At 36.5% G+C, this 25,583-nt stretch overlaps 1 protein-coding gene and 1 long non-coding RNA gene across 2 annotated transcripts; both read right to left on the bottom strand.

Annotated features, from left to right (window-relative positions):
- Window positions 1-4,764: 4,764 nt before the first annotated feature.
- LOC117205222 lies at window positions 4,765-6,732 on the bottom strand. The gene is made up of 2 exons (XR_004487199.1): window positions 6,411-6,732; window positions 4,765-5,383 (listed from the first exon to the last, which is right to left on the bottom strand). It is a non-coding gene; the product is annotated as an uncharacterized LOC117205222 (long non-coding RNA).
- A 10,835-nt stretch (window positions 6,733-17,567) lies between these two features.
- Window positions 17,568-18,998, bottom strand: LOC117205300 (jerky protein homolog-like). Its single transcript, XM_033443572.1, has one exon. It carries the CDS (start codon window positions 18,996-18,998, stop codon window positions 17,568-17,570), a length of 1,431 nt encoding a protein of 476 aa, XP_033299463.1.
- Window positions 18,999-25,583: the final 6,585 nt, after the last annotated feature.

The raw sequence follows: 25,583 nt of genomic DNA, 5'->3' as shown, positions 1-25,583 counted from the left end.
ATAGTCCGTGGCCGCGGCTCCGAAAAGTGACCGAGCATTCTCTCGGTTTTCGTTGGTACCGGTACGGTCAAAAGAACTTGTGTGTGGAACCACGAGAACGCTGTCTACCGCTTCTTTGGTACATCTTTTAACGGGCGTCAAGATAAGAATCCTTGACACCCATCCTCATCTTCTGCACTGATTGAGTGTAGCACGTAGGAAAGGACTCAACGGCGAGTGCGTCTCTCGTTGTTTTAATTTAGGGCTCGACGAGTTTCTGCCTGTCGTATCTGTAAATAATATCAGTTCTCACCGTGAATCCTTCTGTTCGCCTCATTCTTGAATCGGTGGCCGGTGGCGGGCAGCTTGGATCGCTGTAATTTCTTTATGACCTTAAAGCGATACGTTCTGAATGCTAAACGATGCGTATGCCTTCGTTGGCGTGCCGTTCAGGACGAAACGAAACGAAACGAAACGAAATGAAACGAACGAAATCCACTGGTACATTATGCTTTTCAGAGAATATTTTTTTGTACTTTGTGTGAGCAGCCACGTACGTGACGGCCACGTTTACAGCGCTTACCCCTCTGGGAATAACATTTCCGCCGCATTACAAATTCCTCTTTGTCGACTGTACGGGCTGACGGAAGTCGACTATCGTGCTGGTTCTCGACCCTGACCCAACGATCGTACTGCTGAAATCCCTGGACAAATATACCCTTCAGTTACGCAGATATCTTTCTTCGCTATTTCAATTTGCTTTCGTGTAAAAATTGATTCCGAATAAAAGGATTTTCAACAGGTTGCTTGAGTGGTAGTAGTATCTTATGATTTTTTCATGTACGAAGATGTAGTTATTTCTAAAGTAAAACGTTGAAATATTTTACGCAGTTTGTAGTCGCTGTTCTGGAATTTGGAATTTGGAGTTAAAACTGGGCTAGAATAAAATTGAAGCTGTAAGTTTCATCGAATAAAATTTAATCCACGATCTAGATTATAAACATAATTTGATACTACGAGATAAAGGGTCGTTTCGTCCCCTATTTCACCGTACTATTTCCTATCTAAGGTTGTTAGTCCCTTCACAAATAGTTGAGAAACACGATCCCTCGATTGTCTCTAGTTATGTAGCGCGTTAACACTTCGTAGCATGTTGCTGCGTATTTATAGCGAGACACCGCACCGGTCTCTTCGGTATAAACGTCTGCAAGTGCCTTCAGAACGTATCTAATAATTCGTGGCGTTAGCGACAACATCCGAGGTGATTATGATACATTTGTTTGACTCGTCGATATTCGACGACCTGGTAGTCGAGGGAAAACCTGACTCAGAGCTGTGAGCTCTTCGTAACAGGTGTTGGACGACGATGGCGCGGTGTTTGGCTCGCTTCAACAGGTAAGACCTGCAGTGGCGGTGGCTCACAGGCAACGGACCGTTTCGCAGGTGAAGCCCACAGCTGCGAAATAAGACAGAGAAAGAACCACGGGAAAAAGAAATCGCTTTACTTGACACGCTGTGCTTCCGTCAGCTTTATTCAATAGGTTCCAACCAATTGTTTATCTTTGTACGTCATGCAATAGAACTCATGGTTCAGATTTCCAATATCTTTATTCGATTCGAATTCATTTGTTAGTTAGGAGATGTTATTATTAGTGAACTGCAGATATTTTACGCATTTGTAGAGAATTTTAAGTTTGTACAAATTTACAGAAAGCACGCAATATGAAAAATACTTTCTGAAAAAATGCTCGCTTATTTCTATACACAGAGGATGTGTTTAGCTGTTCTATAATAGTTTTATATTCATAGCAGAGAACGCAAATAATTTCGATCGATGTACGCAGCTTCCAGATACGTATCTCGGTTCATCGTCATAACCAAAGTGTCTACGGGGTTCCTTCTTACAAATTACGACGCTCGCGGCCGTGGCATATCTTAATCTTGTCAGTAAACCGGCTCTCGCTTGATGCTTTCGATTGATGAGACCTGGCAAACCGTACTAGTAATACCTAGCAGCTACATCGTCGAATCACAGCCACGATCTGCACTACCTCTCGTCATTACCGATCGAAGAAAATCCCTGGTGTAATTTTTAAGATTCTGCAGTTTGATATGTTTCTACGTGAAATCGATCTTTGAAGAACTAGATCTCTTGAAAATTCTCTAACACCGAAGAGATATCCTAATGCTAATCACTCGCGTTACTATGTGTAATGAATTCTAGTCATCAATTTTTCGATAAAAATTCTGCAACAACATTTATACGCTTCTAAAGTCTATGTTATAACACATAGGTCACATAGCGTCATAAATTTCATAGTGTAAGTTCAACAGATAATAAAAGTAAAATTTTTAATGTAAGTAGAGTTTAAGCAAGTATCATAGGTGGTAGATGTGCAAAATACATTATCTATTATCGAATAAAATTAGAGCAAGTAACGTTCTTAGCATACGACCCTTGAAACGTCTCTCCTTCGTTTTCACACGAAACCTCGCCAATCTTCCGAATGCGAAAGCTTTCCATTTCTTACTTGCAAAAAATTATTCTCGGTTTATTTTCCAATTAATTCAAAACGTAGGAAGTAGCGCCTAGAAACGATTTTTCCGACGCGTGCTTTCTATCTAGCGAGGAAAAGGTCAGCGTACCGTCATTTGTTCGCCGGTAGAACACATATCGCGCGTGATGTGTGCGCGACGTAAGTGGAGCCCATGGTCGATGGGTACGACGGGCACGTTAGAGGTGCATAAACACACATAGAAGTGGAAATGCCAGGATTGGCAAGAGAGCTGCCGACCGAGTTCGCCGGAGACACGGCTGGCCGCCTGTGGCTTCGCTCTGCCGCTTTTCGTCTCTCCTTTTCTCCCATTCCGTAGACCATTCCCTCTTCCCTCACGATTACCACCTTCCCTTTTTCAGATTCTGCCGCGAACGTACTGTACACCACCGTGGCTGCAACCCTCTGTAGCTAAGGCACGATGAAACGAACTGGTGGTGTCTACCATGTTGCAGGTGCACGTCTACGGGGTGTTCTTGAAACGAGAAACACAGGAAAGCGGTGGGAAAAAATGGAACCTAAAAGAGAACGTTCCTTGTCTATGAATCGACGATGAGTTCTACGGTCTATAAATAAGTTGGAAAATCGAGATTATTGTCTTCGATGACAAGTTTTCAGAAGGAAAGTCTTCAACGCAATTATGTGGTGAAGTAACGTTTAATGGAAAAGTCAATCGTACTACACTGACTTTGATAAAATTATTTTTCGCCTATGTTATGTTTGTAGGAAGCGTTGAGAATATTTTATTTGATTTTCCGCTAAATACAGAGAAAGAGTTTTCAAATTTTATTCTAGAGCCATTATTCATACAATTTGCACGTCGATAGCTAATCTGTTAACGATGTAGTCACTTTGTTGCAATAACAGGATCTCGTTAAAAAGACGGCGACGTGGAGGATGAATCCGCGACTAAGATTCGCGAGCTACCTACGCAATTATGAAATTTCCTGTGATCCGTTAGTTACGATGAGCATAAATCAGGTCTTCGCGACAGATGCAACTGCCGTTTTCCGTTATACGTACACCACGGGCCTTCTGATCGTCCTATTTGTAGTATTTTGCAGCTAGCATCTGTCGCAGAGTAATAAAATACCATTTCCACTCTTCTTAAATCACCTCGTAGTATCTACTATAACTCAAAGTACCTACACAAAGTTACGAAGAAGCATCAAACAATCGTCGCTGCAAAGTTATCACGATCCTTATCTCTCGTGCGCTCGCTCAATAATCAGATAACAACAAAAGAGGAAGAAACGTTTAAAGAAAACTGTAAGGAACGTATTCTGAGGAATTGTCAGGTAATTTCGAGTCACCCTGTGTATGATTTAGCCGAGCTTCCGAGGTTCGTCCCAGAGTCGCAGCGGTAGGAGCATCGAGCACGAAAGAACGAACGAGCGAGGCTCACTCTTGCAGAGTGCCGCTGTTAGCGCATCGCACTATGACTAATTACGAGCTCAACTCACCCCACTGTCGGTCGATACGGCCCTATAAACGCCGCTACCACCGCGAGTCATTGTTCCTTTCCACGTCTTTGCGTGCACCTTCGTTCTTCGATCTTTTTTCCTCCCAAGTGTTCTTCTTCTTTTATATCTCGTCAAGTACCCGCGTACCCACTCGGGGGTACCGAAGCGACTCGCGATAGCTCGTGCCTCGAAACACGGCTTTGTCACGGCATGCACGTTTCCCTGACAAGAACAGTTTTCCCCCGTGATAATCTAGATCTCTTTTTTTCATACGAATTTCATAGCCTGACAACGTCCAGGAAGAGAATTATTAGTTCCTGGAGCTTCTTTGTAGGAATTTGATGGAATGCTCGGCGGGAATTGTTTTACCGCCGCGGCGCCGCCATTATGGCGAAGGAGCGTGGAACGCGCGCGTTACAACGCCGATTATCGTGAGCATCGCCGCGATATTCCTTGGCTCGCGCCGTGAATCTGCAATTGTAATTGAAAAGAATTCTTTCCCATACTAACAAATTCTATTGTAAACTATAACGAATACTCTCGATCGCGACGATATACCGTTTTCGATGATATTTGACGAACGTAAGCGGGAGAAGGTACGACTTGTAAACAGATTCTTCCGAGTGGTAATCTATAGGACGGGATCAAGGCGGCGGCGGTTTCTCGCCTTCGTAATTTAGGAGGAAACGATTTACTGTTTCCGGTAATGGGCACCAGCAAACCGTGTCCGTGAGGAGTCACGGTTCGCGATGAGGAAAGACGGCCGATATTAACAAAAAGCGCGTTTATTAGAGTGTACGCTCGCGCAACGGTCGCCTAATTTGGACGGTACCGTTACGACCCGCATGTAACAGCTTGAACGGAATAAAAGCTGCCAGGAAGGCTTAATGACATATTGTGTGGTGCTTAAAGCACGTTGATAATTGTTCTATTCATGCCACGATGCACGGTCGTCTTTTGTTTCGACTTATTAATTAGAAAATTCTTTGATGAAAAGGTCAAACGAGAATGGAACGGAGATGTCTCGGTTGTTAACACCTCCCGTCTCGTTCTTTTTCCAGGGGAAAGAGTAAAATTAGTTTTTCTAATGTCTGGTGTTGTCTGGAGCACGGTGGATCGGGGTGTTTCGCACGTAGATAACTATGGGCACGTAGCATTGTTTCGAACAGCACTGTCAGTATCTTTCCACGAATAGACGATTTTACGGTAGGGGGGCTCGGAGTGCGAACGACACGGAAGGTAGGAGAACATCCTGTGTCGTAGGACCCCTCTTCACGCTCTGTTGGCTTTACTTCGTAACGCTGATTTCCTAAGTATCCTTCCTTTCCACGGTGTACTGACTTAAAGCCAAAGAGGAGAGCGAAGGGAGACGGGGCCCTCCGGTACCTGAGAATGGAGATGCTCTTAATTAAAGTACTTTGATCGCCGTGCTCCGGTAAGAGAGCGCGGTTTCTCACGTTTCAGTTCGCCCTTTTTTCATTAACTGTTAATTCAGAAAGGACTACGATAGATCGGAGGTAATCTTAAAATGGAATCATTGGACAATAAAGAAGAACAATTGATTTTAATGGAACGCTTGTTGTTTCCTTCCATTATTGTTTGTAGAAATTTTTTGGAAATAAAATAGGACTGCATAATTAATAGATACAGATAACGTAGTAGAAAGCTTCTCTTGTATGCTAGAATCCTTATAATATTAGTGGTTTTATTCAGAAAGATTAATTTGTACATATTTTGATTAATATTGATTCACTTGCTGCAAAACGAAATTTTATTAGTAAATGCGCTGTTAGCTAAATTTAAAGGAGATATGTACATTCAGTTCATAAATCTACGGAATACATATATGCATACTGTTATTTGTTTCATTTTCTGACAGCTTTGTAGGTAATTTAGATTTATGTTTTATCGTTCTGTGTCGGTATTGTAACGTATTTCTGTCACACAGTCTGTCCTTACCTTGTAGCAACATTTAGTTTTAGTTTGAACCACTAGGAGTGTTGTTGTCTTATTCTATATTTAATCGGTAATGTTGAATAATATTTCAATTTGTAATGATTAAAGATTTTCCGAAATTATTTTATAAAACGTTTAATTATAATATCTGCTATAATATCTCAAACGATTGTCTGTGATAATATTTTATAACAATTTATAATTTTCATAACTCAATTCTAAATATATGTAACCCTAATGTATTTTCACACAACCCTGTTTTACTTTCTAATATAAAATTATATTAAAATTTTAAAGTGATAATGGAAGTTATCTACAGTAAATCAATATTATATATGCAAAAATAATTAAACTTTCTAAATATGGAAATGTTAAAAAATATCATTTTTTCTGTTCATTTTCATACTCGACAAATGCTCTACTAATACGTATTTACATATATGCGTTTCGAACTCACGTGTTTGTTTCCTCTTCCTTCCTTCCACGTGTAACATGATAACTTCGTAGTTGGAAACATTTCTTACCACATCAAGCGAGTTTTCCAAGAATTTGTTGATTCGGGCACGGTCGATTTACCGCGGGATAAACATTCATCCCCACCCTTATGAAACGTGCAAGGCGAACCGGGCCGCGGGGGGCGTCATTCAGGTGTCGAAAATCGTGACGTTAAGATGTATTAATTTACGTAGTGCGCGACGTGTTAATTGCGTAGTATATATTTCTACTTCTATACCGCTTTACATACTACTATTAGGTTTGTTCTACTAACGTTTGTTCACTTATTAATTTAATTAGCTTATTATAACAAAATTAAGTAGTATTTCAAATTCTTCTTTATTCTTTCTTCTCGATCGTGTGTTCAGTTATTAGAGTTATCGGTAGCTTGTATATACTATTAGCTTTTGAGATAGAATTTAAAGTCTATTATTGTTTTAGTTTAGTTGTTTAAATATTATACATTTGTTTTAAATTGGTGATTTTCTTTTGTACAGGTTATTAGATCATAGCGAGACAACAACTGGGAATTCAAAATAGCGTGGATTGGACTCTATAATGATTAATAGCCAATTTGTCAACTTTTCATGATTGACTAGATTTTATGCATATAATTTGCTGCATATCCCGCGCAAATTTTCTATAGTAGTGCCATCTGCACGCTTTCAACAATAATTTTTATTCTTTCTAAAGACGACGCCATTACAATACGTTCAGCTTTTGGCGCGTAATATTATCGTGCTCTTTAAGCAAGTTTTTTGCCAAGGAAGTTTTGATATGTTACACAGATTTTCGAGTATTTATAAAATGTGATATAGTTTATCACTGCAAGACATATTTTCGCCTTCAGTAACACGCAGTCACGGTATAGTCCTCGAAATCAATTAATTGCATTTACAATATTCGTTAGTGTTCAGTTTAGAGATGTTTTATAAAATTCACAAATAATATTTTATGCTTATTCATATATCCTCTTGATAGCTTCATAAAAACAGCAATACTTTTCAAAACAAACACTCGCTAGGGGGCAAAACGTAAATACGTAAACATGTTTTATTTTCTTCTCTATTCCGCCGCAAATCCTTCCCTCCTCCAATACTAACACAGTTCTACTTTAAGAGAATATTTGCAATCGCGCGCAATGCGATTAATAGAGACAGTGTTTATTTCGGAATTGCAATTTCAATATTTCTCAGAATATAATAGCTTTTATTAATACTAATTGTAATAGTTATACGCGAAATTAGAATCAGTGATTGTTCGTCGGTTTATTTAAACGGGCAGGTTAATAGTCTTTTATTTTTCTTTTTTTTTAAATATATATATGTTTTTTTTTAAATATTCGTTCGCGATGTTAAAGTCAGTGTTCAAGAGGACATAGCTTCTTCTGGAGCTCAAGAATGTAAGTATTTTCATGTATTTTGCAACAATTTAATATATTCCATGTGTTTTGCTTGAATTATTGTTAAAACTTATTCGAATGAAACCTTAAAATTTCAATATTGAATTGAAAATCTAAATTTCAAATTGTTATGTTAGAGGTTTCAATTCTTATAGTAATTAGAGTGTATTAGAATTTCAATTTTGATTGTTATTAGAATTCTAAGTAGAATTCTGTGTTTCATTATCTTGAATATATGAAATAATCAACACTGTTGTTTTAAGAATAAATTATAATGTTAAGTATTTCATTAAAGGTTTCTACAATTTCTATTTCTTCCTGTTCTGTGGAGATCATCTAATAGTGCTTCAAAAGCCAACAATGTAAGTATCGTACTTCAGTTAACTCTATTTCTTGTATTTTTCCTTAAACGTAATTAATTAGTCAAGAAATAAAATCTGATTAAAAATCTTTACTTTTGCTTATTATATTAATAAACAAAAAGGTTTTGTCCTTAAGAATAAATTGTAATATTCTATGTTTCGTTACAGATATTTCAAAGCCTGTATTTCCACCATAGGGCTTGATGGTTTTTCCTTGGTGACGGCCTTCACGATGGCTTTTTCTGGGCTACTCCAACATTGATGACATCGTTCTTCGCATCTAACCGTGAGTCGCATGCATTTTTGTCCCTCCGGTCACTCAATCATATCGTAGGATGAAAGGTCCGAATCGACACGGGTGACTGGTTGTATTACGTAGAACTTTTTACGAGCATAGCGACCGCGGGTATTTATTATACTCGTGAGTGGTAATACATAATGACTTTTAATATGTTTTATTTATTAGTTCAGGATAGGCCTTTTTGCATATCACGTTTTTTATTAAGACGAATGACGTTAATGAAATGTTAATAATCGATTAACCATTTATGTATGATTATATGCTAATAATAATAATTAATTTGAGTATCTATGATTGAAAATATATTTAATACAATTACTTCTAAGATTAGAATATACTTAATATGATTATTTATAAAAGTCAAACTTATTTATTCGGATATAAGTACGCGTATTAGTAAAATATGAATAGTATTTTAATAAATAATAAATACTGAAATTACTTGAATTGATTATTTTACAGTAGAGAAGTCGGATATCCTTCGACTTCGTTGCAATAAAAATTGTAATTACAATGATGACAGTACATATCAAAAATAATTTTTATAATAAGTAATTTATTTCATCTTTTGTTTCATGATAATATATTAAATAATTTCATTGTTGTAAAAATATTAAAGTCCAATTCTTTCCGTACAAAAATGTATCTTTTTATGTGCAAGAAGAAACTTCGCGGCAGGTAGATTCTGAACTCAAAGCAGCAAATTTTGAACATTTTTTCGTGATTCCGGAAATGTGCTTTGATGAAGGGATCGCCTAAGATTGTTTTAATGTCTTCATTCACAAATAAATTCTGTGTTCGCTGTCTACTTTTTCTGCAATATTAGAATTTCAATAATACATTGCATTATTAAATTCAGTAAATTAATATTAGATTTAGAATAATTTCAAATAAAATGAATAAATGCAAAATGACAGAACAATAGTGCGTTAGATGCATACAAAACAGATAAGTACTAATCATCTAGCTCAGGATTTTCAGGTTTAACCCCTTCCGTGACCATTGCCAGGATCTCATTCACGCGCCCAGGCGCTACTTGGGTGAAAGAAAGGCGATGGGCACGATGACCATTAATTCAATAATTTATTAGCGACTGACGATAGTTAGTGTATCGTGCACGACGTAATTTCCACATTGTATGTGTGTGTGTGTGGTTAGGCTGTGGAGTTGCGTCGTTTCGGTTCTTATTAATATTCAAGCAAATCACAAATATTAATATAGATAATAACACTATTGATTCTACAATAATATTCAAATTACAAAACAATGGTATCAAATCTCATATCATTTGTTCAAATAACGTTACTTCTCTAGAAAATGCAATCTATTTCTTCAATTGTAAATCTATTTCTAATTAAAATTAAGACGTACGAGTATACGTATTTTTATCGTATTTTACGCAATGGTCGCTATTTATCGTCAGTTGATTTCAGTAAAATGGTACGTACGTAAATTAGAGTGTGAAAGTTGTGTGCCAAACTCGGGTGTCGGAGACGTCCCGGGACGTTCTCTCTAGTGTAGGCTTTTGCGCCCGGGTCATGTGTGAGAACCGTGGAGCGAATGTGTTGGTGTGCTTGTTTTGCCACTTTTTAAATATAGGACTAGGTAGGATAGGTAGTATACTTTCTGGTGTGAATGTTAATTATAAGTAGGTAGGGCCGGGCAGGTTGGCACAGTCTCTGGTCGGGTAGGTTCAACCTGTTTCAGGAAATTTCATTTGAAAAATTGACGGTGAAGCTGGCACAAGTAGAAAAACTCGTCTTTGACCATCGATTTTTCGAATTTCGCGGATGTGATCGCGAAAAGTTTTCGAAACGAACGTATGCTCGAACATGCACATGCGAACGGGCAACGATCACTATGATCCTTGCTCATCCATGTGCACGGGGAATAGTATCCGTGATTTATATCTTTATTTCACCTTTGTAAGTTATTTTTTGGTTTGTGATTAGAAAGTCTCGAGCCTAGATTTAAGTTTCAGCGAGCATTGCGCTCAAAGAAAGAAGAGGCTACAAGCCGAAGAGGCCCGGCAATTGCCATAGAAGAGGGCAACTACTAATGGCATTCCATTCTCTGGATTATCCAGAGCATGGAAAGTCATTTTTATTATCACTTTGTCACTATGCTCTTGTTTAGTATTTATAGTAGTAGTATGTAGTATCTTTTTGGCTGATTTACATGTCGGCCCATCACTATATTGGGCAAATCGCGGTTTTTTTATTAGTGTTGCGAATGATTAATATCGGTGTGAATTAGAATTGCGAACTAGTTAAAATTTCGCGTTATAAATTAGAGTTGCGAAAGAGTGGTAATGTCGGATTGAATTAGTGTTTGCTTTAGCGTTGCGAACTATAAGATGCCGCGGTTGTTCTTATCACTTTTTATTATCAGTTATTAGAATCCTATGGTGTTATATTAGAATACACTTATTCTGTATTTGAATATTAATTAATTCTGTAATGTTGCGAATTTTGCCTATTGCGAGTAATTGAAGTAGCTTTTACAATAATTTATTCAGAAATAGTAGTTTTAATTTAATTTAATTTAATTTTATTTATTTCGAAGAATTAGTGTTGCGATAATTATTCAATCGCGGCCGTCTTGATTATTTTTACAATTAGCGTTGCGTCGATGAATGGTCGGGTTTCTTTCATTAGTGTTGCGTTGATAAAGTGCGCGAATATCTTCCTACTGAAATTGACGAACAGTCTTTTGGATCACTTGATGCAGCTGATATAGTTGCACGAAAGTGATCGTATACCAGCAACCTCCCATTCGGTTGCATTGAGATCTCCCGTCATTAGTGTTGCGTATATTTCAGTACGAGTGCATAGATTAGCATTTACTAGCGTTGCGTGAAATGATTAACTCATCCTTATGTGGTGTTAGCTTCCGGGAATTTTGTATTTTTTTCTTTTTTTTTTTCAGTGGTAAATTAATTATTATTGCAAGTGAGATGAAGCACTCTTCGTGATTTATTTTTCAAATTTTCTATTTTATAACTGAATTTAATAAATTAGTATTACGAAACGAAGAAGTTGTTTCACTCATAGTTTGTTCGGGTTTATATCAAGTGAATGGCCCTTCTGGCTAGTGTCTTTTTTCAGCACTCCTTGATTCCAGAGCGTTTGTTTTTGAAAATACTGCTGGTATTTATTTGATACTGACAAACACTTTTAATTTGTTGTCGTATTGTTTAAAATTTGTATCATTTTTAAATAATTTTATTAAATACCCAATACTCAAAATATATGGTTGAGTAACATTCAAATTATATGGAAATAATTGAAATTACATAAAGTGTACTTCAATGTAAAGTTGTTTGGTTCTTAAGAGCCATATGGTTTTAGTCAATTCCTCTTTCATTTTGTAGTATTCAAACCCAATTTTCAATTTCTGATTAAATTCAAATTCAGATTGCTTCACATTTAGAATATTTTGATTTTGATGTTTGGTAATTTGATTCTTTTATCTATAATGAGGCTTAAAATGGATAAAATGTTTTGAGATCATTGGAAGAAGTCTTATATCCTAAAAAGCATCCATTCTTCTTCGTTTTTTGCATTAATTAGGTCTTTAGATCTTCAGATTTTCATTTGGGTAGTTTGTATAAATCTTTAGGTTTTTGTACAAGTAGGATTTATAATAAGAAACTCTTAGATTTTTTGTAGGCTCTAAAGAACTTTGAGATTTAGTTAAACTAATTGGAATTTGAATTTTGTTCCAAAACCTTTTATAGAACCAATGAAAAGAAGTGCACAATCTCAATATCCTGAAAATTATTTTCATTCCATATAACATCAATTACATTAACATCTTTTTTCCTTAATTATATTATTATTAGATATAGATATATTATTTTTTATTGTTAGATATATTATATTTTATTATTAGATATAGATATATTAGATATATTATTAGATATTGAGGTAGGACTTATAAACATTTTTAGAGTTTTGATAGACAAGTTAACTTAAATTTAGAATTAGTTAGAAGGTATCTTTAAGTTGAATAAAATTTATGATTATGACGATTTGGAAGTTAGGCTATTCTTAAGTCAAGTCAGGTTTATGTTTATGGGTAATAGGCACTTGTTAGAAATTTGTTTAGTGTTTTGAATGAATAAATTTTTGTGCATAATGTCCTATGTAGGTAGTTAAAGTATTCATTGGGGTGTTTTAATTCCATAGCTACATATAATTTTAATTCCAACCACTAGTGCTATAGTCTTATTCTATACTGAATCGATAACGTCGCATGTGAAACGAAAATGATAGAGGAGTTAAGTTCGTGGGATAACAAAGGGTAATCTATGATTGTAATTTCATTGATTAAGTACAGAATAAACGTAACATGTAATACTTTTTTGTGTTCCATGTTTTGGGGGTCACTTGATCCTTTACCATTTTTATGTCACATGCGACGTTATCGATTGAATATAATAGTAGTTTGAATTAAAACCACGGACGAGGCAGGAATAGTTCAGTGCTTTTTGCTTTTTTGAGTTCTAGGTTTTTGGGGGTTACCTACCCTCTCCTACCATTCCATTTTCGTGTTGCATGCGACGTTATCGAAGCAGCGTAGTACTGGTTTGAATTACAACTAAAGTCTTCTATAAAATTATAAATAAAATATAAAACAAGATATCCTATAATTACAACGAAATATAGAATTCTATCCTTCTACAATACTTCAGAAAGCATTGTACACTATCAAAATAATAAATTATTGTACAATAATAGTTAAATGATTCGTTTAATTAGTTTCAAACAAAATTGTAATTCCATATATCTGAAATATAAAAATGTAAATTTTTTAATTTTTCATATTTTAATCTTTGTGTTCTCAAATCAATTATTAATTATACTATATTATGAAATATAGATAGTGTGACTCACAATCAGACATACAGTCAACACAATTTATCGGTAAATTAAAAGGACAAATTACGTCCAATGGAAAAAGCGAAAAACCAATGAACAGAGCAAAAAGGAATGAAAAGACTAAAAGATCACCAAAATTTTACTTCTGTGGGTAAATACATACATCAATTAAGTACTTGATCTTCACAATTATATTAAAACTAAGGCTTAAAACAAACGATGCGAGTTAAAAATGAAAAGTAAGGATGCACCAATATCCATTTTTCACGAAACGATCATACTTTATTACAAAGAATATGCAATAAAACATAGATTATGGCCTACGTATATCTACTTTATAATTAATTTAAACTAAGACACATTTTTGCCACGATGTCCTTGAAATATCCCACGGCATCCTACGAGTTTGTCATTTCAGTTTAGACTGCCAAAAAAGTTTTTAAAAGAATTTTGGTTCGTTTAACCTGGACTGTTTGCCTAGTTTTTAGCTTAGCACCGCTTTCCAAAGATTAATTAACTGATATAAGAACAAAGTAAAGAAGCAATGTAAAGATTAATTTTTAGAAAACTATGCCAATTACCAGGTCTCATATACGTTATCTGCTGTCGGTAACTGAGCAACGAGTGATATATTATCATACAATGATACCACACAGTTTTGCTAAACTTTCTTCAGTTCCAAACACAACCTTCAAACACATTAGTATATATTTTCAAATGTTCCAATAGAAGTTTCAAACTCATTTTCATTCATTACAAGCATTTGTAATTACATCTACAATCATTATCATCCTTGTATACGTTCCAAAAATATGCGCTAACAGTTATCTTCAAATGTAGAAATTATAAAACGTATTGCACTGAAAATTACCCTTCTACAAAGTAATTAACATATATAAATGAGAAAAGAGATATGCAGCAATCAGAATCAGAATTGTAGTCATAAAAACTTTAGAAGGGGACTTTTTGCTTTAACCGTCCTGCTCTTTATTCGCATTCTGTACTTTAACCATAGAAAGCGTAGATAGTCGTCGGGAAGCACATCCTTTCATGTTTTGTGTCTTACTTATGAGGCAAATATTAACTGGTGAATGATGTATTAAATAATACTACGACCCTTTTTCTGCTTCACTGAAAACAATCATATCATCCGTAGCGATCCACGAATCTCAGTATTTAATTCGTAATTTACGTATAATTCGCATTTTACATAAATCTCTAAAAGCTGATATGTGTTATTAAGAATATGTCTATCTATTCATTGACTTCATTCACGCAAAATGTTACCTTTGACGAACACCGGAATTCGCCTTCGCTGAGTAAAAGGAATACGGAATTTACCGCTTGAGAATGCTTTAATACAATCTAATCTCTCAGCTGGTCTCGCGATATCTTGTATACCTATCATTAGAAGAAGCAGTGAGGTAAAACGACGCGACGGTGCGGCGGTTACCTAAATGATTTTTGCACGGACGAAACTCGGAAGTTGTTGCATCGTTTAAACTCGAAACTTCTCGTCATCTTCGGGTGTAGGTTATTCGATAGCGTCGCAATGAAATTGCGCTCCTCCATTCGCAAAACAAAGTTAGGGAATATTAAACATTACCTTTAAAGTCTTAATCGGTTCCACTAGCGAATACTAATGCAGGGTAAATAATATTACGTCGGTGAAATTCAAATATAAAATGTTATCAGCGGTAATGAATTATCCTTTGTCTATAAACTATTATCCGGTAAATTTCTAAACTCAGTTGCCATCGACTGTCAATATTACATTCTTTAATTATCTAATCCACCTAAAAACTATTAATTAGATGATCCATATAGAATCAACAAACAATCTCGTGGACTATTTTTGAACGGGCAACAAATCACTTTAGAATAAAGAAACTGTGAAAATACCGTTCGAAGAATCTTCTAATTTCAGATCATTGGAAAAGATAATGAATCATTATTTTGATTAACTAAATTTACCATTAATTTAGTCAATAATTCATTAATGGCTTGTTAAAGTACATATAAATAACTTTGGTCATGAAAGAGTTCAAGCTTTATGTAATGAAAACATTTAATATGCTCCACCCTAACGCGTATCCACTGATCGATAACAATTATAGGTATTTCGACTAATCGAGCTCGTGAATAAATAAACGCAATCCCCCCGAACTCTTGCTATTCTCAAGATTATCCCCACGAACCACGCGTGTGTTTCACTCTTGCAAGTGTGCAACTCAACCCGCGGGTCTGATTCAAGTTAGCCACACGCCGAGCAAATCAATCACGTCGCACGCACTCGGCACACATGCCGTTAATGTGCACGCGGGACCACCAACTAGCGTCAGGGAGAAGGACCCAAGGATCAGGGTGTGTTTCCGTTTCGAGGATAATTACTCGTCGGTTCTCTGATCTTCCGCGGCTGACTACGATAACAGCTTCCTAAACAGGGAATCGCTTCACTAACGCTAGTCAAGAATGACGAATAGATGTTCGTGAATCAAACAGATTCATTGTAACAGCTACTTCCGTTTTCGCAATCTGCTTGGTTTTGGGATTAGGCACCTATAATTAGCTAGGGTTAATTGCTCTTTCGCGTTGATTGGCTTTCAGTTAAATTTCTCAATCATAGACGAGGAAGTATTGCTGTGAAAGCAGAGTAGATTTCATTGAAAAGTTGGATTTATTTAGGAAAGGAGAAGGGGATTATCGATTCTCGACTAAAGTTAGTCGATCAGCCAATTATTAATCAAGTCTTTTGCGAGATTCCATTATACTCTTCACGTTATCAGAGAAATTAATTGCTCAGAATATTAGATTATCGCAAAACCCTCTATATACAGGGTGGTTGGTAACTGGTGGTGCAAGCGGAAAGGAGATGATTCTTCGCGAAAAAAGAAATCGAAAATATAGAATAAAAATTTTTCGTTTGAGGCTTTGTTTTTGAGAAAATCGACTTTGAATTTGCGCTCGGTACGCGTGCACTTTATCACGTCTTGTTATAACGGATCTCACTGTAGATCGTTGTCTCGATGGAAAAATGAAAAAAAAAAAAATTTTTTTTATTCTATATTTTCGACTTTTTTTTTCGCGTAGAATCACCCCCTTTCCGTTTGTACCACCAGTTACCAACCACCCTGTATATGCATATGACATGCACTATGGAGAATTATACAACATTCTGATGATTGAACGTTGTGATAATGTATGTATGTGATGAACAAATTGCTTCATAACTTGAAAACCAAAACCGACGAAAAGTTATTGAGAATGAAAATCTTGATAATATATTTCACAGTCATTTAAATCGACGAGGTCGCCATTCCCAATAATTAAACTCTTAATAATTATATTTAGTTAATTAATTACAATTGTAGTACCTTTTTCGTTTAATGAGACAAATTATAAAGAATACGAGATAGAAGAGGAAAAAAAGAAGCTAATTTGTGTATTGTATTTCTTTCTATATAATATGATTTTATAAATATAAATTTAATTCCAAATTAAGTTTTGCACAGATTATTTACGTATCCAGCGGCTTTGGTAGGTACTCGCACTGATAAATATCTGCTGATATACAGAGTGGGGAACATAAATCGGAACACCTAAAGCGGAATATCTAAATATCTTCGTTTTTAATGGTTGTATGAAAAAAACTATACAGGACAAAGTTATGCTATATGGAGGAGTACACGCAGTGGTAGATCATGTTTTTTCCGAGAGTTATTTTTTAAATAAGATTTTAAGGTCATCATTATTTTTTTATAGGACCATATATTTGTTTAATACATTAATCGATCCATCTCGATATTCCCTACAAAGATTTAATTTAACAGTTACTTTAACTCTAATTTGTCAAATTGAAGGTATAGAAGTCAAAGAGAATGTAAATACAAGAATACCATTTCGCGCCTTTCCTTGTCTTCGATATACAGAGGAACCTTGATTATCGGAACTAATAATGATAAATGTGTTTGAATTATAGAACAATAGTTTTTTCTGTAATGAGTGTCATATATTTGGAACCATATGGTACTAGGAAACAATTAAACGCTACATAAAATCTTACGCGTCCCATACATTTCTTGTCAATAATACATATTATATTTCTTAATATATTTTTTAATATATACGTCTTAATATATGTAATTCCTTCGAGTTATTTTCATTTTGTAGCTCAAACCATTTGATAGTCAATTATTTCTTCAAAGGTAATTTCGTTGCCTATATTTTCCTGTAGAAAATCTGCAAGAATATCGGTCGTACCCATTTCTTTGTCGACATCTCTTTTATCACTTTCAAACCAACATATTACAGAGGCTCTGTCACACCCTTCGCATCCTGGTAATTCCTGCAGTAACTGCAATGTTTCATCCATGTCCCTTTCTATTATTTCGATGTTTTCCGTACTCCTGTCGTTTCCACGCCTTAAAAGCTTGTTCCACGCGTTTTGCAGTATTACCTTGTTGACATCTAACCAAGCATCACGCATTATGCGACAATAATCCCTGAACTTTAATTTGTCATAATTTCTTACGATTTCGTCCGCTGTACGGCTATCAGATATTGGCAGTATTGTTTTCAGCAAATTTTTTCGGTATATTTGCTTGAAACATGCGATTATTCCATGATCCATTGGTTGTATGAGCGGTGTAACGTCAAGTGCAAAATACATGATTTTAACTAATTCATCTGTTGTATTTACTAACCCGCTTTCGTGACTCGAGCTAGCGTTATCTAGCAACAACAGAGTTTTCTCTCTGCGTCCGGTTTTCATTTGTCTTTCTGTAACTGATTTTAAGAAACATTCATCGAACCATTCATTGAAAATTTTACTGTCCAGCAAACCTTTGGTGTTAGCTCTGTACATAACTGACAGATCATTTGAATAATAATCTCTGTTACGTCGAGAGGAATTAAGTTCGCCTATTATTAGTATTGGCAACATGTGACTTCCGGTGACATTTGTACAAAGAAATGCAGTAACCTTTTCTTTCATCCTTCTTTTGCTTGTTGGCGTTCTCTGACGATCGAAGATCGAAGTTTTTTCTGGTAGTACTCTCCACAATATTCCTGTGTTATCGGCATTGTAAATGTTGTCCAATGAGTATCCCTCGCATAACAGAAGTTTTTCAAAGTTAGATTTGACGATATCCGCTTCAGCTCGATTTGTGATTCGAAAATGTTCATCGATATCCTGTTTACGGAGACGGTAACGATTTTTAAAGCTTACCACCCAACGGGCACTGCCTATGAAACTAGATTTTATCTGTAATTTTTCCTTAAGTTCCATAGCTTTTTGGGATATCATTTTTCCTGTCACTCGTACGCTTTTATCTCTATTTCGTAAATACCACCGGTAAATAATGTTTTCCAATCGTATATCCTGTGACGTTCTGAACTGTACTCTAGAACTACTAGCAGCCGCTGAGGTGCTCTCGAAATTTGCTCTTATCTCTTCGTGGTCTGATTTTATTTTGCTCACAGTGATAAGTGAAAGATTGTACATTTGTGCTATGGATCTCTGAGTCTCACCATTTATCATCAGTTGAATGATATCATATTTGTCGGCAATTGTCAACGGTGTCCGTTTCCGTTTTGTCGCCATTATTGTATGGAACGTATTCTAATGTAAATACCGCACTGAAATGTTGTGACGAGATTTTATATAGTTGTCGATAATTTTGATCGGGGGAAACAGATACTATATGGATTATATACGTATATAACGTATGTATATAGGTATATATACGTATGTAACGTATGTATATAGGTATATATACGTATGTAACATATGTATATAGATATATACGTATATGAGATACACTATAGAGAATTATACAACATTCTGATGATAGAACGTTCGGATAATGTATGTATGTGATGTATAATGAGGTTATATATTGTATATCAAAATAATATTCGTCTAATAAAATAATATTCGACCAAGAGTTGATAGAGTTGATAGAAGCAAGCACCATGAAATTTGTGAATTTATTATGAGAATAATAAAAATAATTTTATTTGTAAATAGTTTACTAATAAATGGTTTTTTGTAACTGAATTTATATTTCTGTCTATTCTATAAACGGTAACATTTTCAAGAATACTAATAATCCATTGTTTCTGCGAATATTGCAAAGCTTCTTTTCATGGTTTTATTTTTGAGTATTTTTACGTAATTTTGTAAGAGCAACAGATAATGATAATGATTATTTTTAATGCTTGTGTGGAAAAGATTACACAGGACAAAGTTATGCTATTTCGAGGAGCACACGCAGTGGTAGATCATGTTTTTTCCGAAAGTTATTTTTTAAATAAGATTTGAAGGTCATCATCATTTTTTTGTGGGACCATATATTTCTTTAATACATTAATCGGTCCATCTCGATATTCACTATAAAGGTTTAAATTAACAATTACTTTAACTCTAACTTATCAAATTGAAAGTATGAAAGTCAAAGAGAACGTAAATACAAGAATACCATTTCGCGTCTATTCTTGTTTTGCCTATATTGCAGAACCTTGATTATGGGAACTAATAATAATAAATATCCGGATAGTAGGAAAACAGCTTTTCGTATACCCAGTGACATATATTTCAAAAAAAAATGGTACAAACAAACAATTAAACGCTAAATAAAATCTTACCCATCTCATTCCTTACTTGACACTAAAACATATTATATTTCTTAATATATTTAATGTATATGTCTTAATATAAGTAGTTTCTCCGAGTTATTTTCATTTTGTAGTTCAAATCATCTAGGCCTTTTATGGAGAGCTATCATCAAGTATGTCTTCAAAGCTCTCGTCAGTAAGTTTGTTCGCTTCTGTATCCATAGCTACATTTATAAAATCTATAAGAGTACTGTTGATATCGACTTGTATGTCGGTATCATGTTTCTTATCACTTTCAAACCAGTTCATCACAGCACATACTGTCGCACCCTCTGCATCCTGGTATTTTATTCAGTTTTTTATCTATGTCCCTTTTTATTGTTTCGGGGTCTTCCGAACTCTGTTCGCTGTCATCCTTCAAAAACTTGTCCCACGCGTTTTTTAGTATTGGATTCTTGACATTTGACCCAAGCATTACCTGTCATGCGTCAACAATCCCACATATTTAAGTGGTATTGGTTGACTATCACTTCTTCCGTTGTATAGGGTTTAGTACATGGAGTTAATGTTTTCAGCAATTCGATTCGGTACATTCGCTTGAAACGTGCGATTATTCCATGACCCATTGGTTGTGTGAGCGGTGCAGCGTCACATGAAAGATACATGATTTTAACTAATTCATCTTTTGTACTTATTATCCCGCTTTCGTGATGAGTGGCAACGTTATCTAGCAACAGCAGAGTTTTCTTTCAGCGCCCGATTTTCTGTTGTCTTTCTGTAATTAATTTTAAGAAACATTCATCGTACCATTCATTGAAAAGTTTACTGTCCATGATAGGCTTGGTGTTTGCTTTGTAGATAGTTGGCAGAACTCTGGAGCATGTTAAACATGGATCCTTAGTTGTTCCGATTACTAGTACCGGTAACTTTATTTTTTTTTAATTTTTTTTTTATATTTTTCCATCGAGACAACGATCTACAGTGAGATCCGTTATAACGAGACGTGATAAAGTGCACGCGTACCGAGCGAAAATTCAAAGTCGAGTTTCTCGAAAACAAAGCCTCAAACGAAAAATTTTTATTCTATATTTTCGACTTCTTTTTTCGCGTAGAATCCCTTTCCGCTTGTACCACCAGTTACCAACCACCCTGTATAATAGAAATTGCTATATTGTGAAATGTTAAAAATTGTAAAAGTTATTTATAGAAATTGGAGATAAACAGTAAGTTAAGAAATGTACATATTGAATTTCACAGTCTTGTGATCTGAATCCTATTGAAAAACCAGAGAGAAAATTTTGAGAAGATTCTGCGATCATTTTTGCATTATACCATCCAAACATTATCCTATTCCTATTTGTTAATTACTGTTTATTAATCTTCTACCAAGTCGAAGGAAAGTAAGAATATTTTTAGTCTAAAAACTTTTATCTAGCAGACGATTGGTTGTACGTTGTTATTTCGGTCAGACGAAGGAACCGGTTATCTTTTGAAGAAGCTGAAACACTCGGTGTGAATCGTTGTCAGAGACACCTTTGAGACGGAAGCAATTTTCCGACGCCATCAGGCGTAACGTAAAACACTTCTTGGCGTAGTTCTGGAGGATTTTTTTCCCGTGGATTCATGGCATGAAATGAGGTTCGGCTGTTTCGTTTCTTCGGTGCTGCTTGCTTTAATCGCACAGCGGATCCAAAGGCATAGAGGAAAGTGGGATGTTCGATTAAGCGGGCTCGATTTTATCGTCCTACGATTATTCGAACTACTATTAGTCGGGATCTTCATTAGCCGATGTATCAGGAATGTACGGGGTACTTCGGAATTGCACTGGAGTTCGTTAATTAATTCGTTACCTGAGTTCGTTAAAGGGAACGAGTAAAACCGGGCTTTAACGCCGGGCGTGTTCCAATCTAAAGCTTTCTTATCTCCCATTCTTCCGCTATTGGCAAATTTTCTGATGTCATATTATTTTTATAAAGGATTAAATGGCAAATTGAACCACATTGATTATCGAATAATAATTTATTTTCTCAGAGATTCGTAGCTCTTTACAAACAAATTTTATTCCTGTTGCTAAAAGAATCCCTCTATGTAAGGAACAACATGTTTAAAAAATTTATGGTGTTACGTATAATTTATACATATAGTTCGAAATCCACCATTCTGTAAATTATTTCTATACAACACAGCGTTGAAAAAGTTTCGAAAAAGCTCGAGATATTGTAAATCATCGTAAAGAATATCTTTAGAGTTTTACCTTCGTGTTCCAACAGGCGTCAGTCGTAAACGTTAACGTTTCTGACGAAGCCCAGCCATAGTTGAATCTTTTTTCATTGTATCGAGTGCACGACGACAATCGACTGTATCGATCCCCTTTTACGGTTCGATGGTGTACGCCAGGTGGTTGGCGAGGAAATCGCGCGTCAGAATAGGAACTTGACGAGTGCAAGTGTGAGCGCACTTGCACGAGTAATTATCGAGCGACGCATACAGAGCGTGCCCGGTCTCTGGAGGATTAATTAACTCGTTCTGCTCGCTGGACACCGGCTCATTACGTGGATCGACGAGCCACGCTTCGTTGGTGTTTCACGAATCGCCTCTCCATGCGTGTACATGTTCAATTTTCTCGAATTTACCTTCTAATCCTCGAGACTCGTCCATCTCACTCTGAAAACTCCAAATTACTATCCCGAAACGATGTACATGTTTAGATACCGCCCTGGTTTCTCATTCGACCCGTTAACAGGATCATTTTTCACGTACATTTCAGCGTAACCTTTTCTCCTCTCTCGCTTTTTCTCCCTCTGACGCTTCACAGTTTCATCGAGCAGGCACATAAATTTCAATTTTAAACAGCCTGACGTCTTGCGTGTCCGCAGGAAGGATGATCTGGCGTTGCCCAGGTAGCCACTGAACACGTTGCAAGAGAGTAAAAAAAGGTAAAAGGAGAAAAGAGAGAAAAATAGAAGGAAAAGAAAAAGCGGAAAGGGAGAGACGAGAGTAGGCCGCGATTACGGTATCTGGCTTGATTAAAAGGCCATCCCGTAGAGGCGATATTGATTTTGGTCGATGCTTTTAAAGCGGCTACGGGGGTCCACGAATTAATGTAAAAGCGCGCGCGACCAGGGATAGACACGTTGGATTTTTCATGAAAATTAGCCGGCCGCCGATGTCATTTTACCTCCCACGTGAGAATTCAATTTCTGGAATCCGCCGCGCGATATGATTTACCCGAACGACGGACGTTCGATGCACCGCGCGATCCGATCTCCATGATTCATTTTTAATTTGATCCGCGTTAAGCCGCTCCAGATGAATGTACTGGCTGCGATGCTTGAAAATTTCGCACATAACCATGACGATAATAAACGTCGGTACGGGGAATATTCGTCGTGTGTAGAGAGGAATGTAGAGGGTTGTAGTTTGCACTTTATTCAAATTTCACGAAGAAATTCGATATAATATACTTGAAAGCACGTTGACGAGAATAAGAATAGGAGAACTATCGTAGATTTCAGAAATTTTTATGAAATATATCCCAAGAGAACAACCCATATATGCACCCGAGGTACGTGTTGGTTGGTTTATTAAAGAGACAAGTGAGGAATTCGTAATTGTCAGTTATATTAAAATCATTTTAAGTACAAGTACAGAGATAGTGTATGTCGGTCGTAATCGCCGCTCGCTCAATGCTTCTGTTCAACTCTACGCTCACTATTCGACTGTATGACTCGTTATAATGATTCTCCTAGAGAGCACGTTAGTCTATTTGTATCGACCGGTGTTATTACGAAAAGTTCAAATGTGACTCCGGTTGACGATTACAAATAACGGCGATAATATTTTTCCGGAGTTTGTTTACCTTTGAACCTAGCAAATTAAAACAACGTTGGCTAAGTCTCTTCCAATTTGAATATTCCATTGATTCATGTGCCGCTACAAACTCTTTTAAAAAGAACTTTGATCTGGTTTCCACGTTTCGATCAAAAGCTAGAGTTTCGTTGTGTCTAACGCTGGACCGACTATATTCAAGTTTTGAATCGAACTTGAAACACGCGAGCGTAGAAATTCGCTCTCGGTTGCATCGCTTTTTCACGCTTCACGGCTGCGGAGGCTGCGACGAGCATTAAAGGGGATGAAGCGAGGCGCGTGACACAGATTTAGATAAAAGTGTTGTAGGCTCGGCCCCGGGGCTAGCTTAAGCACGGAATTATAGAATTAGAATCGACGAGATCGCGATATCCCTTTATCGTGCTCCACCACTGGCGTCGCGTAGTTTTCGAGGGGATGATGTTATTTTCTTTCTTTTTATCCATTGGTGGACGAGTGAAAAGAATCATGAAGCGGTGAAAGGGACAAGGAGAGAGAAAGAGAGGACACTGGGCGGTGTAGAGGTGAACGGAACGCGTTTGAACGAAAAAAGGGGTTTGAAAGGGGGAGGGGTTTGGTTCCGAGGAATAAATCCGCTCATGCTCGACGTACACGCGCCGGCAGGAACGATGTCCGCTAGTACGTACACCCGCGGGATTTCCATAATTTGAATTGTAAAAGTATTCGGCCTCCAATTGCAGCTTCCAAATTTATGCAGTCCGCCCCCGTGCTGGCTATCCCTTTCGCGACGGCCCTTGAGGGAGACTTCACACGAAACCGAATATCGATGCGTGCCTAGGATCCTCTTTTACGTCTTTTACGGTCTTGAAAATCCTTTTACTAGAATTCAGTGCTTAGAATCTCGCGAAGGATAAGAGCGCCTGAAATTTTTCGTACGTAATTAGGACTAACTGATTCATAAGAAGTAAATGACGGAATGTATCTAGTGGAGCAGATACGGGATGAAGATTCTAATTGATAATTAAAGATGGTTATAGGAAATCGTGTATCGCGGTTGTTTTGAACGATTTTACATTAAAAGATGCGGTTCGTACACATCATTAAGATAATTATATTTTTATTAGCTTAATCTCAATCCTTAACCCTATAATTTTTCTTATCTAAACTGAGGCAAACTCGTATAATAAGAAATAAACGGACAATGTACCAGAGGAAAGAATATTCAGTCTGTAACTTAAGTTTCGTACTTACTTGTATTTAAAGTGAGTGGCGAGAACGGTGTCTACAGAAACGACTGCTTCTCCCTATGACGCGTCTGCACCTAAAGCTAAGCATACGAACACGCGAAGAATTCGAAGTTTGCAATCTGTGGAACGTGTACGTGACACTTAATAATCGAAGTCTTGAGGCAAAGACATTTTTAATCATTCCCAGGAATCATGGAGAAAAGCAAAGATTGCAACCGATTCGAGACGTACGAGCAAGACGACATCGAGGGACGCAATCTCCACCGTGCCTCCATTTTCCGTTCGATTCTCGCGTGTGCCATCCCTGGGGACCGCGAACGAGAATTTTCGACGTTGAAAAATGCAAACTGCGTCCTCGACGAGGTGCGTAGTTCCTTCGTTTTGCCCCGGGAATATTTGTCGGTTTTTTGGCACGGTTCTTCGCTATCGGATAGCGTGGCAGGAAGCAAAAGAATTATTATGCCTCTGTCTATGATTTGTCAACCAGATCGTAGACG

This window comes from Bombus bifarius, unplaced genomic scaffold (genome assembly GCF_011952205.1).
Source record: "Bombus bifarius isolate JDL3187 unplaced genomic scaffold, Bbif_JDL3187 scf7180000007987, whole genome shotgun sequence".
Classification (NCBI taxonomy): domain Eukaryota; kingdom Metazoa; phylum Arthropoda; class Insecta; order Hymenoptera; family Apidae; genus Bombus; species Bombus bifarius.
Note: the sequence above shows the minus strand (reverse complement) of the source record. Positions and strands in the feature narration are given on the sequence as shown.